This window comes from Oncorhynchus mykiss, chromosome 8, assembly GCF_013265735.2.
Source record: "Oncorhynchus mykiss isolate Arlee chromosome 8, USDA_OmykA_1.1, whole genome shotgun sequence".
In the NCBI taxonomy this organism is placed as follows: domain Eukaryota; kingdom Metazoa; phylum Chordata; class Actinopteri; order Salmoniformes; family Salmonidae; genus Oncorhynchus; species Oncorhynchus mykiss.
The window spans coordinates 71,765,148-71,786,700 of record NC_048572.1 but is presented as its reverse complement, the minus strand read 5'-3'; the positions used below and the strand labels follow the sequence as shown (position 1 = coordinate 71,786,700).

The window sequence follows — 21,553 nt, the reverse complement described above, 5'->3', positions numbered from 1 at the left end:
CTGTGACATATGTTTTTGTTACTCCAAACTGAAGGGGGAGTGAAAAGCCCAATCTCCTCAAGAGGCAGGGGGAGTTAGACACAACTACTGCCCACTAACCAACCAATGAGAAAGGGGAGATATGCCAGTGGGTGGATAGATATGCCAGACTGACAGGGCAGAGGTAGGAAGGGTTAGAGAGTTTCAGTGCTTGCAGGCTAGGGGCGGTGCAGTGCAGGGTGGAGGTGAAGCAAAGAGTGAGAGTAAGTAAGGGAAAGTGGCAGGCCAGGGTGGATGGGTGGAGCAGTACTGCCCTACACTGTAATTTCCAGCTACTGATGATTCTATAGGTTGACATACAACAACAGCAAAGCTTGTTTACAGGTCAAATCTGTCCCACTGTACCAATTGAACTGCATCAAAACTAAGTTCATAAAATACACAGTGCACACTTTATTTCTTAATCACTACCTGTGTGCACACATCACTTATCAGCAATCATACATCCCACATACTGCCACAAAATAGATTACATATTATGTAATCTATTTCAATGTGAATACACTACAGTAGGCATATATGATTTATTTCTATAATTGTTGGATAAGATTAGAGTGGATGATTCCTAGAACTATACTTGAAGCTGCAATATGTTCATTTTTGGGTGACTTGAGCAAATTTACGTATAAATGTGAGTTCTAGATCTGTCATTCTCATTGAAAGCAAGTCTAAGAAGTGGTATATCTGTTGTATGTGCGCTATTTCTATTCTTACCGTTCTTAAGTTTAGTTTTTGCATCTTTTACTTTCGGTTTTGTAAACCAGCTTCAAACATATTATTTTTGGTTATTGAAAATGTATTTCAAAGCGCTTTAGATGGTACAATGATTCTCTACACACAAACTGAAATTAGGCGAACAATTCACATTTTTGCAACCAGGAATGGTGGTGCGATTTCTGCATATTCCACCTTTAATCATCAAAATATGTCCGCTAGTCCTAATCTATTACAACTAGATATTCTGTAAACCACAACTGTTAGGTACCATTTGCCATTATTAGCTAAAAATGTAGATACACAATGGAACTATGGGTGTGAATCCTCATTGGATAACATTGCTCTTGCTCCATATTACTAAGAAACTAGTGGAAACATCCTCTACTGCTGCACCATCTTGTAGGTTTTGGTCTTATCAAAAGCATGCAGCATGAAAACTCTCATTCTAACTATTAGTGAAATGACTCAAATGTATGCTCATGCATGGAAGCATGCATGGATGAGGCACAAAAATACCTTAGCTACTGAACTAGTCATCCCCACTACTGAATCAGGGAGCTTTGAACTCTTGAGGACACTGGCATAAGACTGTCAAGATTAACATTAGTCTTGGACAGTAAGTGTGCAAATAGTAGTCTACTCTCCATGTGGTGAAAATGCTCTGGTGGTCACTTAGAGATAAATACCATAATTAAATATTATGTCTAATCTACTATGTCTAAAAAAGTATTTAGTCAGCCACCAATTGTGTAAGTTCTCCCAATTAAAAAGATGAGAGGTACACTTCAACTATGACAGACAAAATGAGAATTTTTTTTCTCCAGAAAATCACATTGTATGATTTTTTTATGAATTTATTTGCAAATTATGGTGGAAAATAAGTATTTGGTCACCTACAAACAAGCAAGATTTCTAGCTCTCACAGACATGTAACTTCTTCTTTAAGAGGCTCCTCTGTCCTCCACTCGTTACCTGTATTAATGGCACCTGTTTTAACTTGTTATCAGTATAAAAGACACCTGTCCACAACCTCAAACAGTCACACTCCAAACTCCACTATGGCCAAGACCAAAGAGCTGTCAAAGGACACCAGAAACAAAATTGTAGACCTGCACCAGGCTGGGAAGACTGAATCTGCAATAGGTAAGCAGCTTGGTTTGAAGAAATCAACTGTGGGAGCAATTATTAGGAAGTGGAAGACATACAAGACCACTGATAATCTCCCTCGATCTGGGGCTCCACGCAAGATCTCACCCTGTGGGGTCAAAATGATCACAAGAACATTGAGCAAAAATCCCAGAACCACACGGGGGGACCTAGTGAATGACCTGCAGAGAGCTGGGACCAAAGTAACAAAGCCTACCATCAGTAACATACTACGCCGCCAGGGACTCAAATCCTGCAGTGCCAGACGTGTCCCCCTGCTTAAGCCAGTACATGTCCAGGCCCATCTGAAGTTTTCTAGAGATCATTTGGATGATCCAGAAGAAGATTGGGAGAATGTCATATGGTCAGATGAAACCAAAATATAACTTTTTGGTAAAAACTCAACTCATCGTGTTTGGAGGACAAAGAATGCTGAGTTGCATCCAAAGAACACCATACCTACTGTGAAGCATGAGGGTGGAAACATCATGCTTTGGGGCTGTTTTTCTGTAAAGTGACCAGGACAACTGATCCGTGTAAAGGAAAGAATGAATGGGGCCATGCATCGTGAGATTTTGAGTGAAAGCCTCCTTCCATCAGCAAGGGCATTGAAGATGAAACGTGGCTGGGTCTTTCAGCATGACAATGATCCCAAACACACTGCCTGGGCAACGAATGAGTGGCTTCGTAAGAAGCATTTCAAGGTCCTGGAGTGGCCTAGCCAGTCTCCAGATCAACCCCATAGAAAATCTTTGGAAGGAGTTGAAAGTCCGTGTTGCCCAGCAACAGCACCAAAACATCACTGCTCTAGAGGAGATCTGCATGGAGGAATGGGCCAAAATACCAGCAACAGTGTGTGAAAACCTTGTGAAGACTTACAGAAAACATTTGACCTCTGTCATTGCCAACAAAGGGTATATAACAAAGTATTGAGATAAACTGTTGTTATTGACCAAATACTTATTTTCCACCATAATTTGCAAATACATTCATTAAAAATCCTACAATGTGATTTTCTGGATTTTTTTTTCTCATTTCGTCTGCCATAGTTGAAGTGTACCTAAGATGAAAATTACAGGCCTCTCTCATCTTTTTAAGTGGGAGAACTTGCACAACTGGTGGCTGGCTAAATACTATTTTGCCCCACTGTATGGATGTTGAGTATTATTAGCATTGATGCTGCAAGGTCTGGAGAACACAGCTGGAACTTTAGAAGTCACTCTCCTACTCCTCTCAATCCCTCTAGTTCCTCCTCCCTGATACCTTTAACTAAGAGCTTGGCGTAGGACACCAGGCTGCAGGCTTTGAACGTGACGGTGCCCGAGGCATCCGGGGCCAGGTCCTTTAGGGTGAGGGTGTGGACGTGGCCCTTGCTCAGCCCTATCTCGCTGGAGGGGCTGTCCTGGAGAAGGGTCCCGTCCAGCCACCACTGCACCTCCCCGGGCCTCACACCGCGGGACAGCTGGCAGGAGAAGGTGGCCCACTCGCCCAAAAAGACATCGGTGCTCTTTAGACCACACACTATGAGGACTTCTGCCTCTGCAGAGTAGTGGAGATACAGTCAGACACTCAGCTACTGCCACTCACAGTCACACAACTCACCTCTAACACTCACAATGCCAGCCTATGGGATAATAAAGATTACTTCGACCTTGACCTGGTCTCATTCCTCATTTAAACTTTGACTTTAAGAGGGCAAGCATCCTTGTTCACTTCATTGGGTTATTTATTCCCTATGTTCCATGATACAATATACATTTTGTTCAACTAAATGTTAACCATCTGTTTTCAATCAAGACTGGAAACATGTATGTAAACAAATAAATCTTACATCTTTTTAATTTACAATTACATCCTATAACTGGTCATCTTTAACTTGCTGAAAAACATACAATAGCCTTTGTGGTTTCAACAAGTGTATCATAAACTGTTAGGAATTCATTCCTTGATCCTAGAGAAATGAAGAAACGATACAGAAATGAACCCTTTCAGGGACAGATGGTGTAGTTGTGACATGATACCTTGTACTGCCACCGACGCCGTTGTGAGCTGGTCTCCAGCATCGCAGGTGTAGTAGCCATTGTCCTCTGGCTCCAGGTTACGAATGCAGAGCTCCTGAACGCATCCCTCCTGCCTCATCTCATACTTCTTACCAGCCTGGAGGACCATGCCTCCCTTCCTCCACTCCACTTGAGTGCACGCCTTGGAGAGCTCACAGCGCAGAGTGATATCATCGCCTTCCTGGGCTTCCTTGTTCTTCAGCTCCTTCTGGAAGAATGCTGGGGCACCTGGTGGAAGTAGGAGACATGACATCAGTGTCGGACAATAGAAGATGTGTAGACGATGGTGGCATGGTGGACAGGGGCGTAGATGGCTCTGTTGTATGTTGACGGAAGACTGGGTGCCTGATAGTTTGTAGAAGGCAAGCAAGTTAAGAACACTATTGTGGGGGAACTCATCCTGAGCCTTCAGTTTTAGGAGACTATTTTCTAGTACCCATTAGATGCAGTGTAGAGGGTCCAAACTTTTCAAGTGGCAGTATCATTCTTTACCTTCCACAGTCAATGTGACGGTGCACTGTGCATCCCCGGTATCGCAGCAGTAAGTTCCAGAGTCCTCCATCTCCAGGTTGTGGATACGGAGCTGCATGAGAGCTCTATTCTTCCGCAGGTCATACTTGAGGCCTGCTTTGATGTCAACATCATTCCTGCTCCAGTTGATAGTGGCCGTGGGGTCGGAGACGGTGCAGGACAGGGTGACTGTCTCACCCTCCAAAGCCACTGTGTCATGAGGCTTCTCTAGGATTAAGACTGTAGATATGGGAAATCCCAAGCTAAGTACATACAGTGTAATGCACTTTGAGTGTCAGATGTCATGCATGTCAAACTTGTATGGTATTTCTATGGGCAGTGTTTAAAGTGCCTCTTTTTCCACAGGTCTACAATACCGCCAATGCTAACCATAAAGACTATGTCCATTAGGCGTGAATCACTCAATTGATATTCAAATTGATACTGAAGTTAGCAAAGTGATATGTTTATGTCACTGACAACCATCTTGTTGTCAACTTCATTTCATAGTATCTTTAAAGACAAAGATGCTATAAAAAGAAAAGCCAGGAGGATGGCCAACACACGTTTACAGAAAGGTTAGAATGGAATGGATGATGGTGCACAGCAGATGAACAGAGGTTGTTCCAATGCTGTTTGATGGAAGATATAGATGGAGAGGGGTGAGGACTAGATTGCCATCTTTAACATCTCCGTTAACATCTCCATTACCTTTGGGCTTCTCTTCTACCAGTAGGCATGCGACGGTCTTCTTTTCGCCCACCACAAACGCCACGTCCCCTGACTCATCAGTGGTGACCATCTGCAGTGTCAGCCGGTGCACCCGGCCCTGGAAGGTCATCTGGTTCAGGTCGTTGTTTTGGAGGAGGTTATCCCCTAGCCACCACTGTCCATTGGTTACGCCCTCCTGGGACAACTCACACGCAAAGACAGCATCCTGCCCGGTGGTCACTGTGATGTCGTGCAGCTCCCGAGTGATGCGTACAGACTCTGGAGTTGAATGAATGTGACGATGGGGGAGTGAGAGATTTAAAGGATCCTGGGGTCAAGGTTTCCCAGGGGATTCATTCAGGTGAAACACTCAACATTAGAGCACCAACATTGGTATCCCGATTTAAAAGTGAGTTCTATAGAGGATGGACACTTGCACTCCAGGAGACACCATGGATATTAGTGAAACTCTTTCTGCCAACTCAATGTTTAGGACTTCTCATTGAAAGAGTACAATATTACGCAAAACACACTTTCACTTCCTACGTAATGACTAACGTGTAGGAAGGTACTGTAGACATATGTATATGCAAGAAGTGATCTGACACAATAGCTTAATATAGGTCTGATTATGAAAACAAAACCAACATGCAGTAGTCCCCAACATAGCAAATAGACTGTGGTTCAAACATAAAAACACACATTGATTAATGAAACCTACATTTCATGATCAACAAACATTTTATTGTTAACTCGACAACTATGCTTACTCACAGATTATACCTCTAAAACTGGTTGCTGTAGAGCCACGACTACATAGAGCTATGACTACATGGAACTCTATACCACATCAAGTAACTGATGCAAGCAGTAGAATTAGATTTTTTTAAATGATCAAAATACACCTTATGGAACAGCGGGGACTGTGAAGAGACACACAGGCACAGACACATGCATACACACACGATAACATACGCACTAGACAGTGCAGTCGGAAAGTATTCAGACCCCTTGACTTTTTCCACATTTTGTTATGTTACAGCCTTGTTCTAAATTGGATAATTATTATATTTGTTTTATATAAATCTGCACACAATACCCCATAATGATGAAGTGAAAACAGGTTTTTATACATTTTTGCAAATGTATTAAAAATAAAAACATAAATACCATATTTACATAAGTATTCAGACCCTTAGCTATGAGACTAGAAATTGAGCTCAGGTGCATCCTGTTTCCATTGATCATCCTTGAGATGTTTCTGCAACTTGATTGTTCACCTGTGATAAATTCAATTGATTGGACATGATTTGGAAAGGCACACCCCTGTCTATATAAGGTCCCACAGTTGACAGTGTATGTCAGAGCAAAACCCAAGGGCCTTGGTCAGGGAGGTGACCAAGATCCTGATGGTCACTCTGACAGAGCTCCAGAATTCTTCCGTGGAGATGGGAGAACCTTCCAGAAGGACAACCATCTCTGCAGCACTACACCTATCAGCCCTTTATGGTAGTGTGCACAGACGGAAGCCACTCCTCAGTAAAAGGCACATGACAGCACACTCAGAGTTTGCCAAAAGGCACCTAAAGGACTCTGACCATGAGAAATAAGATTATCTTGTCTGATGAAACCAAGATTGAACTCTTTGGCCTGAATGCCAAGCATCACGTCTGGAGGAAACCTGGCACCATCCCCACGGTCAAGCATGGTGGTGGCAGCATCATGCTGTGGAGATGTTTTTCAGCGGTAGGGACTGGAAGACTAGTCAGGATCGAAGGGAAGATGAATTTAGCAAAGTACACAGAGATCCTTGATGAAAACCTGCTCCAGAGCACTCAGGACCTCAGACTGGGGTGAAAGTTCACCTTCTAACAAGACAACGAACCTAAGCACACAACCAAGACAACACAGGAGTGGCTTCGGGAACAAGTCTCTGAATGTCCTTGAGTGGCCCATTCAGAACCCGGGCAACTCTGGAAAGACCTGAAAATAGCTGTGCAGTGACGCAGAGCTTGAGAGGATATGCAGAGAAGAAACTCCCCAAATATAGGTGTGCAAAGCTTGTAGCGTCACACCCAAGAAGACTCAAGGCTGTAATCATTGCTAAAGGTGCTTCAACAAAGTACTAGTAAAAGGACTGAATACTGAATCTGATATTTATTGTTATAAATTTGAACATTTTCAAAAAATCTGTTTTGATTTGTCATTCTGTGTTATTGTGTGTAGATTGATGAGGAAAAATGTAATGTAATAGTTTTTAGAATAAGGCTGTAACATAACAAAATGTGGAAAAGGCAAAGGGTCTGAATACTTTCCCGAATGCACTGTACATACACATGGATTTTGTGTTGTAGATATGTGGTAGTAGAGTAGTGGCCTGAGGGTACACACTTAATGTGTTGTGAAATCTTTTGTGGATGTATTGTTATGTTTTTAGAATTGTATAACTGCCTTAATTCTGTTGGACCCCAGGAAGAGTTGCTGCTGCCTTGGCATTAAGATGGAAGTTCTTAGTCCGTTGGCACACTGAATGAAAGCAGACGATAATGTAGAGTCACAGCAAACGAGAGACCGATGTGAATACAGACGCTCCATTACCTTTGACTTTCAGGGTGGCCGTGCTCTGCTTATCCCCAGTATCGCAGGTGTACTCTCCAGCATCCTCGACCTTCAGCTTGTGAACCATCAGGATGTAGGTAGAACCTGTGTGCTCCATGGAATACTTCTCCCCCTGGGTGAGGAGCACGGAGCCCCTTCTCCATGTCACCTTGCCCTCAACACTGATCTCACAGGTCAGGGAGACACTGCCCCCCTCAACTGCTTCCTGGCTCTCCAGCTCCTTCTTGAACACCACAGGGGCCCCTGGGGGGACACAGCAAGATAGATACAGACCAGGTTTAAATTGATGGAGACATTACCTGGTTTAGGGAGTGGACACGGACGGGACGGACATCCAATATCTTGAAAGGAAACATTCAACATTTAACAACAACATTTAAAAGCATTTGCTGAACAGACATTAACCACTGCAGGTTTCAAATAGCAAATGACAAAAACGGGGGGGATTTCTTGTTTCTTGCTATGTTGTAATGTGAGAGAAATGAACAAGTGGCCTACCAATGGCATGCACTGCTATGATAATCGATCTCCACAACAATATGAACATGAATTGAGAGATCTATTATTGATAAGAGAAGATAAAAGACATGAAGAATCTATGAAAGAATGGACAGAATGGCTCCAAGTATTGCGGTACAATGGAAAAGGGTTAGGTCTAGTAAAAGTCAGTGATTAGCATCATACATATATTATATAACCCCTTACCTCAGACTATACAGTATATGTACCCTTTACCTTGGACGTTCGGGGTATAAAACGGATTTGGAATGGACAGAATGGATCCTGGTATTGGGGTACAATGGGAGAAGGTTGGGGCTGATTACCAGCAGATGTATCTCTTACCTCAGACTATGTACAGTATATGACTATGTACTGTATACTCCTAACCTTGGACTATGTATATGCACCCCTTACCTCCGACGGTCAGGCTGGCGGTGGAGGTATGGTGGCCGACGGTGAAAGCGACTGTGGCCGAGTCGGCCTGGGTGACCCCCCTGAGGGTGAGGCTGTGCACCTTGCCTTGGCTGCGGATCAGATTCATTTCATTGTTCTGCAGAGGGACATCCGCAAGCATCCACTGGACCTCCTTGGCATCCTCGTGGGACAGATGGCACTCAAAGTGAACGTCCTCCCCCTCGCGCACCGAGCAGCTGTTCAAGACCTTCACTATGGTCACCTCCAGCTCTGTTTTAAAAAGCCAGTTATGTGTTACTGCTTAGATGCGAATCTCACTCTAAGGGAGCACTAGTGTCTATATGGGTGTACATGGTTAGATTACAACAGAAAAAAGGCACCTAACCATACACACTCAATACAATTACAATACAGAGACAACTGTCAAGACATAAGGTTGCTCCTGTCAAGACAGAAGAAGTGGAAGTGTGAGACAGATCATTGTCCTTAACAGCAGAGCACTTGGGTGGAATGGTTATGAAGGTAGAAGTGCAGAGGAAGGTGTGTGAAGGATATGAAAGACATAGGAAGCAGTAGTTGAATCAGGAAATGGATGAAGATCCCAACAAGCTTTACTTCTGTGCTCTTTAGGCCTTTGTTCCTCTAAAGCCTTGCGTGATATTAGTCTTGTGGGACTCAGGATGGAAAGCGGTGGTAGGGATAGAGTGAATTAAAAGAGAGGTGCCATGATTCAAGAGGTGTGCAGAGAGAGAGAGTGGTTGAAAATAATGTCAGAAGACAGTAGCAGACTTTCATCTTCTCCCCTACCCTGTACAGTGAGCATGGATGAGGTCTTCTGGTAACCCGTGTCACAGATATACTCCCCAGAGTCATCGCCTTGTAGGTTATAGATGATAAGCTTCACTATGGCACCTTCCTGTTTCAGCTGATACTTGTTGTTAGACTCCAAGACCCTGTCGCCCCGGCTCCAAACAACGCTGGCCCCAGGATTTGTGATCTCACAGCGGAGGATGGCGATCTCACCTGCGTCCCACTCTAGATTCTGTAGTCGGGTTTTGAAGTAAACAGGCAGGGCTGTGGAAAGCAAAAGGGGGGGTAGGAACGATGTAGGTTGGGAGAGGTGAGATAGAGACACTTTTAGAGGGCAGAATTGTGCCTCCAAACCACAAAATATGTATAAAACGTGGGAAAGTTAGATTTTCTTTCCCGACAGCATACACAGCTAAAACCATAAGAGTTTTCTTTTAGCCTACCCTTCACAGAAAGGTTTGCTGTGGTTTTCCGGTCGCCACTGTCACAAGTATAGCTGCCTGAGTCTTCAGGGTCTAAGCTGTGGATGACAAGTCTGGCGCTGTGTCCTTCCTGGACGATTTCATACTTGGCACAGGGGCAGAGACCCACCTCCCCCTTCGTCCATTCTACAGGGACTCCAGGTTTAGAGAGCTCACAGTGCAGGGTAACACTGCCCCCTTCCTCAGGCTCCTGGCTCTGCAGATCTTTGGTGAATATGACTGGGAGAGCTGACAAATCAAAATCGCAAAATATTAATTATAAGCCTACACTTACATAATAAATGGTAGGCATTATTCCAACTGTTTTGTTGGATCACCTATTTTTACTAACTATTTATAGCATTTCAGTTAATACATGTGGTGCTTCAGATCAATTTATCATAAATCAAGGTGATATTTTCTGTGCTAGTGAAGAATTGGGCTGCAGTGAAAAGGTCATCATCCTACCATTGACTTTCAGGTATGCTGAGCTCTCTAGGTCTCCAGTGCTGCAGTGGTAGTTTCCTGTGTCTTCAGGTTTCAAATCACAGATTTGCAGTTTCACACTGCAATCTTCCTGCTTCATCTGGTACTTTTCTCCAGACTTTATAACCTGTGTTCCCTTCTTCCATTCTACAGGGAGCCCAGGTTTAGAGAGCTCACAGTGCAGGGTAACACTGCCCCCCTCCTCAACCTCCTGGCTCTCAAGATCGTGTTTGAATGTGGCTGGAAGAGCTGAGAAAGAAAGGGTTAAAATATCTTCATCCACTGTCACAATGCCTCAAAAAGAGACATTGCAAACCCATATGGTGTTAGCATCTGGAAGACGATCCCACTGGGATGGTGTCTCTACGTATGGTAAACACTTTCAATGACCATTAATGTAGGCACTCTTCTCTGCTTGGTGTCCATCCGTCCAGGCCAGCAGTTTAAAAAAAGACTTGTGTGTGACCCACCACCACATTGAAAGTGAGATTTTAACTACTCTGGGTTTACACATAACCAAGGTTATGTACAGGACTGCATGAACAATCCTGGTCTCTGCCTAAATTCAATATTTTGTACGCAGAATACACCTGGAATATCATGATCCAACTACAACAAGGAATCTACATCAAGGAGACTCCAGCAAGGTCAACAAAAGACAACCAAGACCTATAGTAGATCCCCATTTAAGGGCAAGGAGACTTGTAAATATATTACAACTGCAAGCTCCATGGCAGCATTATACAAGAATAAACTGCAAAAGAAAGTTCCTCTTTTCCCACCATTGGCTTCTACCACTGTCTTCTCCTCCTTTTCAGTCTCTGGTTTTGGCTGGACTGGAGCAACTGGTGTCTCCACAACTACAGCACAAACATGAACAATCTGTTGAATATATCTTCATTATAACATCAACTTTAAAATTGTGCACCTAAGTGAACCAGACGGAAGCAAACAAAGCCCACTGTCCACGGAGCTTCAAATCTTACCCATTCAAATGGCAACCATCATTTTAGCCTACTTTCTTTCCACTACCATTTAGAAGCATGGCAAAGTATGCAGACAAAACAATACCTGTAGCAAAATCTACTGAATATATTGTCAATAAAGAATGTACTTCGTCGAGGTAAGGATGAAAAGGACAGGAACTATATCAGATAGCCTAAAGTACGAGATGAATAACTTTTGCATTTCAAAAAATGCACGTGCAAACCTGATGGAAGCAAACCATGTCCAAAGTCAATTATTTTTAATCCATTCATACAAACAATGACCGATGTACTGAACTTAAGAATGACAAACGAATCTCCTCTCTTTGGTCTCTTGCTTCTGAGGCTCTAGTTTAAGGGTGACTGCAGGAACTGGAGGTTTCTCTACTGTGGTACAGTAATACACTTGATAAGATCCTCAACACCTCTTAAGAGAACAGCCTGACAAACCAGCCGAAGCCACAAGATAAGGGAAGCTAGCTGAAGGGCTACAGAAAGACTATGTGACACAACTTGCCTTCAGAAAGAATATATCCACACTGTTCACCACATACAGTACAACTTGAATCAAGAGCAAAGATCCAAGCTTTCTACATTGTACATAGTCTACATTGAGAAACACAGTATGATGTGACAGACAGTGCACAGGTAGGAGCTCAGACAACAGCCAGCTCATATTTTCCTACCAGAGGCTCCTACTACTGTCTTCATCTCTACTGTCTCCTTCCCGGGTTCCAGTTTGGGGGCGGCAGGAGGCTTCACGGCTATGACAAAACATCAAAGCCGGTATATGATTTAACTTCCCAATGTCATACAACAAAAAGTATTTAAACAGACAAACTGCCATTACATCCCTTTGAGTGAAGGGCAACCATCATACATGACACAGACTAATAGGACCACACAAGATAAAGCAGAGACCCAAAAATGTGCCACACAATGTGAAAGCCACAAATGATGTCCAATTGAACGGATAAAGAGCAGTAGTATTTAAATTGATATGACAGACTTGCCACAGGTATGAGCTTAACAGGCAAAAGATAGCTGATCTTCTCTACTACTGACTTATTTTCTACTGTCTCCTCCTGTGGCTCCAGTTTGAGGGCGGCAGGAGCAGCAGGCGTCTTGGCTGTAGCAAAACACCAAAATAACTACCCGTATATAATTTAACTTCATCGTCTGTCTAGTAAGCAGAAAGCTCAACCAAAAGCATGAACATGAATTCCCAACGTCATGCAACAGTCTTCAAAGAGAGAAACAGACAGTGACACAGACTGCCAATACATTGTCCTTCACTTGCAGTGTAGGCTAAGACTAAACAGAAGAAGCTTACAGGACACACTAACAGGACCACAAGGTGAAGCAGAAACCCCAAAATTAGCCATACAATGCTAAAGCCACAAATGCCGTACGCTTGAACAGACTGACCAAAGAGCAGCAGTCCCAAAACAAAAAGTACCCACCCTGAGCGTCTGCAACAGTCTTATTTTCTACGGTCTCCTCCTTCTGGAGCTCCGGTTTGGGGGTGGCAGGGGCAGCAGGCTTAAAGGCTATAACAAAACACCAAAATGACTATAATCACCCCCAAAATTTGCCACACAATACTAAAGCCACGGATGATGTTTGCTTGAAGTTGAACAGATAGGCCAAAGAGCAGCCGTATTTGAATTGATGTGACCAGTTACCCACAGGTATGAGTTGAAAAGACAACAGATAGCTCATCTTTCCTACCAGGGGCTTCTACGATCTTCTTTTCTACAACAGGCTTAGAGACTATGACAAAACATCAAGATGACTACCAGAAAACACTGAGTAGAAAAAACATTAGGAACACCTTCCTAATATTGAGTTGGACCCCTTTTGCCCTCAGAACAGCCTCAATTTGTCGAGGCGTGGACTCTACAAGGTATCGAAAGCGTTCCATAGGGATGCTGGCCCATGTTGACTCCAATGCTTCCCACAGTTGTGTCAAGTTGACTGGATGTCCTTTAGGTGGTGGACCATTCTTGATACACAAGAGAAACTGTTGAGAGTAAAAAAACAGGCAGCGTTGCAGTTCTTGAAACACTCGAACTGGTGCGCCTGGTACCTACAACCACAACCCGTTCAAAGTCATTTCAATATTTTGTCTTGCCCATTCACCCTCTGAATGGCACACATACACAAAACATGCTCAGTAGTCGCAAGGCTTAAAAATCTCTTTAACCTGTCTCCTTCCCTTCATCTACACTGATTGAAGTGGATTTAACAGGTGACATCAATAAGGGATCATAGCTTTCACCTGGATTCACCTGGTCAGTCTATGTCATGGAAAGAGCAGGTGTCCTTAATGTTTTGGACACTCAGTGTATAACTGAACTTCATCAGTTGTCTAGAAAGCAGAAAACTCAATAACACGCGTGACAGCATGAACATGAATTCATATTACGTCACATAACTAAACATCTTTAGAACAGACACACACTGCCATTAAAACTGAGGGAAAACCAAGCAAAAACATATTATTATTACATTACTACATTATTACACATGTGCGTCAAGTAAGATAATACTGAGAGGATCACAAGTTGAAACACAGACCCCAAAAATGAGTCACACAGTGCTAAAGCCACAAAGGAACAGATGAACTACTGCTTGTTGGCCTATCTGACTGCAATTATCGACCGGATAAAACACAATTACATACAGCAACACCAGAATACAATTGATTTTTTAAATTGCTGTGACAGACAACAGATAGTTCATCTTTCCTACCAGAGGCTTCTACTACGGTCTTCTTCTCTAATGTCTCCTTCTGGGGATCCGTTTTGAGAGTGGCAGGAGCAATAGGGGTCGCTGGCTCCGAGACTATGACAAAACACCATAATAACTAAACATTCTTTAACTTTACTTCAACAAGTAACCAGAAGTGTTATCTACTGTATTCTTTTCTACGGTCTCCTTCTGGGGCTCTGGTTTAGGGCCGGCAGGAACAGCAGGCATCACAGATATAGCAGAAATCAGAATACCTCAATATTCTACAACTTCCAGAATGAGCTCAACAGAGAACATATCTTATCTTTTCCTACCATGGGCTTCTACTACTGTCTTCCTTTCTACTGTCTCTCTCTGGGCCTCTTTGGTCTCCTGCTGCTTCTGGGTCTCCTGTTGTTTGTGAGTGACTGGAGGAGCTGGGGGTTTAAACATTTCACTTTAGATCCAACTCTGAGCTGAGTATGCTCACAAAAGCATGCCTTCAAAGGGAAGCAGAGAATCCAAAACAATGTCAGGCTGCTCAAAGCTAAGGTGACAATTGTGCACAGACAAGGTTTACATACACATACAAAACATAGTTGCAACCTGGTTAAGGGTTACTTCTTGACAGATTAACAACAAACTACATCTGGCTAATGAGAATGGTCAGTGCTAACCAGAATCCTCGGGACGTCCCTATCCTAAACCTAAACCCTAACCCCTAGCCTTAACCATAACCATAACCATAACCCTTACCTAAACCCTAACCTTAAACCTTACCTTAACCATTTTCAATTTCATCTTCAATGGTGTAGGGATGTTCCAAGGATCCCGGAGAGCACTGACCTAGGTAATACACTTGTGTTCCCCGTGGACCGGCTCGTACATAAAGCATCCCCCATTCAGGCTGCAAATGCATACTTTTCCTCCTTAACAAGCTTTAATGTTGAGCCGCTCTTTGTATATTTGTACTGTCCTAATTCAACCACAAATTTACATCAACATTTTCTGATTTTCTGACAATTTAGGATGTTGCACACCGCATTCAGCCAAGACATAGGCACTATAGACATACCATAAAGACAGATAATCAAGCATTAAACCAAACTGTTACTCTCCTTGTCCTTCCCTACCTTCTTCCTTTTTGGCCTTCTCCTTCTGGGGCTCCTCCTGTTTGGGAGTTACTGGAGGAGCTGAATACTTCAGAGCTGCCGTAAAACATGCAACTTAGAATATAAAACCTCATAACCAAACCTTTTATGACAAGACTCACCATAACAGAAAAACAGCCAACAGAGGGACGTATCATACAAACTGCCAACAAAGGATGTACCACACAAGTCTCAAATAAATACATGATAACTGTGAACACCAGAAGCAATGAGACAAAGCCTTCCGAACATATGGACTGACTGCAAACAGAATACAGAGACAAAGATGCCTGCTCAATTTCCTTTCTAAGCACAACAAACAGTGGCACAAACAAACCACAAGAAACGTCAAGTACAGCGACATATGCACTGACTGTAAAAGGACAACGAATACTATCAGCATCATCACCGACATCATCAACAGGACCAAGAAGCACGACAAACTGCACAGATGACAAGTTAAAGCAGACAGAAAAACTGTTCTCCATGTACCCTCCCCTTCCTACCTTGACCCAGTTTGGTCTCCTGCATCAGAGGCTCTTGATAACCCTAACCCTAACTGTAACCTTGGAAAGCAGTTTCTTATCAACATATAGTTTGTTGATAGAATGACCATCTGTAGCACATCTACAGACCATACAAATATATTTTTACCAAACATATTTAGTGACAAAGGCACATCTAAATGTATTAACTTTCTCCTACCCTTAATCTTGAGACTGGCTGTAGTCTTCTGTTCTCCACACACACAGCTGTAGTCTCCACTGTCCTCGGGTACTACTTTGCTGATCAGGAGCTCACTCACAGATTCTTTCTGCTTCATCTGGTACTTTTCTCCAGACTTCAGCACCTGTGTTCCCTTCCTCCATTCTACATGGACTCCAGGTTTAGAGAGTTCACAGTGCAGGGTAACACTGCCCCCTTCCTCAGCCTCCTGGCTCTGCAGTTTATATTTGAAGGTCACAGGTTGGGCTGAAAGTCATTCATGGTTGAGTTACGAATGACGACAGTTAACAACCAAAAACTAAAGTCATCCTCACATAGTCAATGAAACACACTCAAAGCAATAAATGGAACTAAACAGTACTAAAACATTTACATAAACAACAATATAACTCCTTGAATCAAAGCGATATAAACAACGATACACTGACGTAACACTGAAGCAAAGTATCCTTAGACACAAAGACAAAACACAGAGAGACAGACATAACATGGCATTTCACAAAACATGATGAAGTTAACCAACAAATGGACGTCATAATTGACAATTACCGAATACAGATATATTTAAAACCAAAAGTAATCTGCTTGACAATGCACTGAAATTCCATTTGAAATATTACCTACAATTGATCAGAACGTCGGAAGAACACAACAATTATGCAGTACTGTGAATAGTTATAACATAGATCTTCCCCCTACCCTTAATCTTGAGACTGGCTGTAGTCTTCTGTGTTCCACACACACAGCTGTAGTCTCCACTGTCCTCGGGTACTACTTTGCTGATCAGGAGCTCACTCACAGATTCTTTCTGCTTCATCTGGTACTTTCCTCCAGACTTCAGCACCTGTGTTCCCTTTCTCCATTCTACATGGACTCCAGGTTTAGAGAGTTCACAGTGCAGGGTAACACTGCCCCCTTCCTCAGCCTTCTGGCTCTCCAGCTTGTGTTTGAAGGTCACTGGTTGGGCTGTGGATTCAGATGAAACCATATAAAATACACTGAAAAACAATAACCACTGATATGAGGCAATCAGACATGAGTTCATCCTCTAAAATCACGAGAATGGCACAGTTCAGAAAGCAGATACTTGAATAATGAAACCAAACACGAAACAGAGACAGAATGATCACCAGCACACAAAGACTAACAACATGATAATCAACACAAGACAGACAGACTACAAAGATCAATCTGGACAGAGACAGTTAAGACACAGAGACAAGGGCCTCCCGGGTGGCACAGTGATTAAGGGCGCTGTACTGCAGCGCCAGCGGTGCCATCAGAGTCCCTGGGTTCGCGCCCAGGCTCTGTCGTAACTGGCCGCAACCGGGAGGTCCGTGGGGCGACGCACAATTGGCCTAGCGTCGTCCGGGTTAGGGAGGGCTTGGTCGGTAGGGATGTCCTTGTCTCATCGCGCACCAGCAAGTCCTGTGGTGGGCCGGGCGCAGTGTGCGCTAACCAAGGTTGCCAGGTGTAGCCTCCGACACATTGGTGCGGCTGGCTTCCGGGTTGGATGCGCGCTGTGTTAAGAAGCAGTGCAGCTGGTTGGGTTGTGTATCGGAGGACGCATGACTTTCAACCTTCGTCTCTCCCGAGCCCGTACGGGAGTTGTAGCGATGAGACAAGATAGTAGCTACTACAACAATTGGATACCACGAAATTGGGTAGAAAAAGGGGTAAAAAATAATTTAAAAAAGACAGAGACAGATAAGACACAGAGACAGATACGACAGAGACAGATAAGACATTGTAATAGTAATAGTAAAATGGGAACATTTATCAGCTTAAAAGCACTAGATTTTCACACAATTCTGAACTTCCTGCTGACAATGAATCATTAAAATGTACAAAATTCATCAAAGCCAAGTTGACAACTACGCCAACTCAACACAAATCAGAGCCGTTATACCAAACCAAGTTCTTTAAAATATTGTGCTGAATCACACTTGAAACTTTGATAACGACAGTGACAAAGACAATACAGAACATATTCAGCGGAACAGAAAGTAGCTATTTAATGACACCAATCTGCCCCCTACCCTTAATCTTGAGACTGGCTGTAGTCTTCAGTTCTCCACACACACAGCTGTAGTCTCCACTGTCCTCAGGTACTACTTTGCTGATCAGGAGCTCACTCACAGATTCTTTCTGCTTCATCTGGTACTTTTCTCCAGACTTCAGCACCTGTGTTCCCTTTCTCCATTCTACATGGACTCCAGGTTTAGAGAGTTCACAGTGCAGGGTAACACTGCCCCCTTCCTCAGCCTCCTGGCTCGCCAGTTTGTGTTTGAATGTAACAGGTTGGGCTGTGGATTCAAATTAAACCATATAAAATACACTGAAACACAATAACCACTGATATGAGGCAATCAGACATGAGTTCATTCTCTAAAAATCATGAGAATGGCACAGTTCAGAAAGCAGATACTTGAATAATGAAACCAAACACAGAAACAGAGACAGAATGATCACCAGCACACAAAGACTAACAACATGATAATCAACACAATGAAGACAGACAGACTACAAAGATCAAGCTGGACAGAGACAGTTAAGACAGAGACAGATAAGACACATAGACAGACAAGACAAAGAGACAGATGAGACAGAGACAAATGAGACAGAGACAAATAAGACCGAGAAAGATGAGACACAGAGACAGTTAAGACACAGAGACAGATAAGACACAGTCAAATAAGACACAGAGACAGATAAGACATTGAGACAGATAAGACATTGAGAGAGTAATAGTAAAATGGGAACATTTATCAGCTTAAGCACTAGATTTTCAGACAATTCTGAACTTCCTGCTGACAATGAATCATTAAATGTACAAAATTAATCAAAGCCAAGTTGACAACTACGCCAACTCAACACAAATCAGAGCCGTTATACCAAACCAAGTTCTTTAAAATATTCTGCTGAATCACACTTGAAACTTTGATAACGACAGTGACAAAGACAATACAGAACATCTTCAGCGGAACAGAAAGTAGCTATTTAATGACACCAATCTGCCCCCTACCCTTAATCTTGAGACTGGCTGTAGTCTTCTGTTCTCCACACACACAGCTGTAGTCTCCACTGTCCTCAGGTACTACTTTGCTGATCAGGAGCTCACTCACAGATTCTTTCTGCTTCATCTGGTACTTTTCTCCAGACTTCAGCACCTGTGTTCCCTTTCTCCATTCTACATGGACTCCAGGTTTAGAGAGTTCACAGTGCAGGGTAACACTGCCCCCTTCCTCAGCCTCCTGGCTCGCCAGTTTGTGTTTGAAGGTCACAGGTAACGCTGACAAACAATTGATTTAAATAGGAAATTATTCTGTATATACAGTCCACTAACTACACACATTTTTGCTTCCAACACATGAACTTACACATATCAATTAAGACTGACTGACTCCTTGTAAACAAGACCTCCCCAACATTCCCATTGACCAAGAACATGTACCCATACCATTGACGTTTATAGTCGCTGTGGTCCTCTGATCTCCACACTCACAGGAGTACTCTCCACTGTCTTCAACCTTCAGATGTTTTATCTGAAGCTCACAGCAGGCATCTTTTTGCTTAATCTCATATTTGTTTCCAGCTTTGAGATTCTCAGTGCCTTTCTTCCACTGAACCTTGGCTCCAGGTTTGGCTAACACACAGCAGAGAGTAGCATTCTCTCCTTCCGTGGCCTGCTGGTTCTTCAGCTTCTGTTTAAAGCTGGCAGGCAAGGCTGGAAAAAGACGAACATGCCCAACTTCATTAAAAAGTAGGCTAAATCATTTTCTTTGCAATCTTCAGTTGTAATGGAAGGGCATAAGATGCAAAATTGTGGAGAAGAATGGGTTGTGGACAATGATTCCGATGCTTTTATTGCTGTCCTTTGGAACCTAAATATGATTCCAATGATTAGGTTGTTCAATGAAACAGATGACTTGTTAATTGAAGATAGTTATCAAACCAGTACATGGAATGAACATGGTGTTCACAACTGGTCACCACCACAAAATGAAATCCTTCCAAAGTGCACAAAGGATCAGCAGCATACAGAGAAATACATTTGTGGAGCTTTTGTATCACTTATGCAGCATAACTTTGCATTGAGGCACACATCTGCACATGAACAATATTCAGAATAGTTTCAAGATAGGAATAATGTCTTAGTTTATGACCCTGCGGTATTTTCCAAGACACAATAGAAACATTGTCCAAACCTTTGATGTAAAACTGAGCCTACATGGTTAAAAAAAAGAAGCTGTTCTTGCCATAATATGGACTTGGTCTTTTACCAAATAGGTCTATCTTCTGTATACTACCCCTACCTTGTCATATCACAACTGACTGGCTCAATTGCATTAAGAAGTAAAGAAATTCCACAAATTAACAAGGCACACCTGTTAATTGAAATGCATTCCAGGTGACTACCTCATGAAGCTGGTTGAGATAATGCCAAGAGTCTCTAAATCTGTCATCAAGGCAAAGGGTGTCTACTTTGAAGAATATCAAACATAAAATATATTTTGATTTGTTCAACACTTTTTTTTGGTTACGTCATGATTCCATATGTGTTATATTATAGTTTTGATGTCTTCACTATTATTATACAATGTAGAAAATAGTACAAATAAAGAAAAACTTTAAATGAGTAGGTGTGTCGAAACTTTTGACTGGTATTGTACTGTATATATTTTTTTTACATAGACATTTGTTAACTGTCTAGGTAGAGTGAGCAAATAAACTGGACAACTAAGAATCTACGGATCAGGGATGCCTCTATTCATCAAGTATGCATCCTTTAAGAATCAAATCTTTCTTTATTCTTTTACCTGCCTCATGGATTTAAATACATCATGCACTTCCCATGAGGATTGGAGACCCAAAGACGAGAGAATGATTAAAACCTCTCTGGGATATGTGGGACGTTAGTGCAGAGAGCCAAATATAAATAAATGACAATAAAAATGTAACTTTCATGAAATCACACATGCAACACAACAAATTAAAGCTACACTTGTTGTAAATCCAGTGTCAGATTTCAAAAAGGCTTTACGGCAAAAGCAAATGATGCTATTATCTGAGGACAGCACCCCAGCAAACAAACACAGACAATCATATTTCAACCCTCCAGGCGCGACACAAAATGCAGAAATAAAGAATAAATATTAAATAAAGAAATAATTCATGCCTTACCTTTGACGAGCTTCTTCTGTTGGCACTCCAATATGTCCCATAAACATCACAAATGGTCCTTTTGTTCGATTAATTCAGTCGATATATATCCAAAATGTCTATTTATGTAAGCTTTGTCCAAACATTTCAAACTACTTTCCTAATACAACTTTAGGTATTTTTTAACGTAAATAATAGATCAAATTTAAGACGGAATTAACTGTGTTCAATACCGGAGGAAAACAAAGTGGAGCGTGCTTTTCAGGTCAGGCGCCTCTATCAAAGAGTACACTTCTCTGTACCCTCGTTCTGAACAGTGC

At 42.5% G+C, this 21,553-nt stretch overlaps 1 protein-coding gene across 20 annotated transcripts in view; it reads right to left on the bottom strand.

Moving 5' to 3' along the window:
* LOC110530483 (obscurin) overlaps nucleotides 1-21,553 on the bottom strand; it is a 90,334-nt gene that overhangs the window by 31,421 nt on the left and 37,360 nt on the right. For 5 of the 20 annotated variants that reach the window (XR_005052942.1, XM_036986127.1, XM_036986128.1 and 2 more), the window contains 14 exons: nucleotides 19,531-19,797; nucleotides 19,096-19,362; nucleotides 18,110-18,376; nucleotides 16,770-17,036; nucleotides 16,050-16,316; nucleotides 10,457-10,723; nucleotides 9,971-10,237; nucleotides 9,525-9,791; nucleotides 8,718-8,987; nucleotides 7,782-8,045; nucleotides 5,184-5,462; nucleotides 4,455-4,712; nucleotides 3,924-4,190; nucleotides 3,166-3,441 (listed from right to left, as the gene is read on the bottom strand). Coding sequence is in view for 19 of the 20 variants with exons in the window: in XM_036986127.1 (XP_036842022.1) it covers nucleotides 3,166-3,441; nucleotides 3,924-4,190; nucleotides 4,455-4,712; nucleotides 5,184-5,462; nucleotides 7,782-8,045; nucleotides 8,718-8,987; nucleotides 9,525-9,791; nucleotides 9,971-10,237; nucleotides 10,457-10,723; nucleotides 16,050-16,316; nucleotides 16,770-17,036; nucleotides 18,110-18,376; nucleotides 19,096-19,362; nucleotides 19,531-19,797 (3,750 nt within the window). In the remaining variant the exon portion in view is untranslated. Of the gene's footprint in view, nucleotides 1-3,165; nucleotides 3,442-3,923; nucleotides 4,191-4,454; nucleotides 4,713-5,183; nucleotides 5,463-7,781; nucleotides 8,046-8,717; nucleotides 8,988-9,524; nucleotides 9,792-9,970; nucleotides 10,238-10,456; nucleotides 10,724-12,146; nucleotides 12,225-12,923; nucleotides 13,011-14,214; nucleotides 14,308-14,528; nucleotides 14,631-15,326; nucleotides 15,402-16,049; nucleotides 16,317-16,769; nucleotides 17,037-18,109; nucleotides 18,377-19,095; nucleotides 19,363-19,530; nucleotides 19,798-21,553 lie in introns of all 20 variants that reach the window. The other 15 variants (XM_036986132.1, XM_036986140.1, XM_036986133.1 and 12 more) reach the window with 15 other exon arrangements.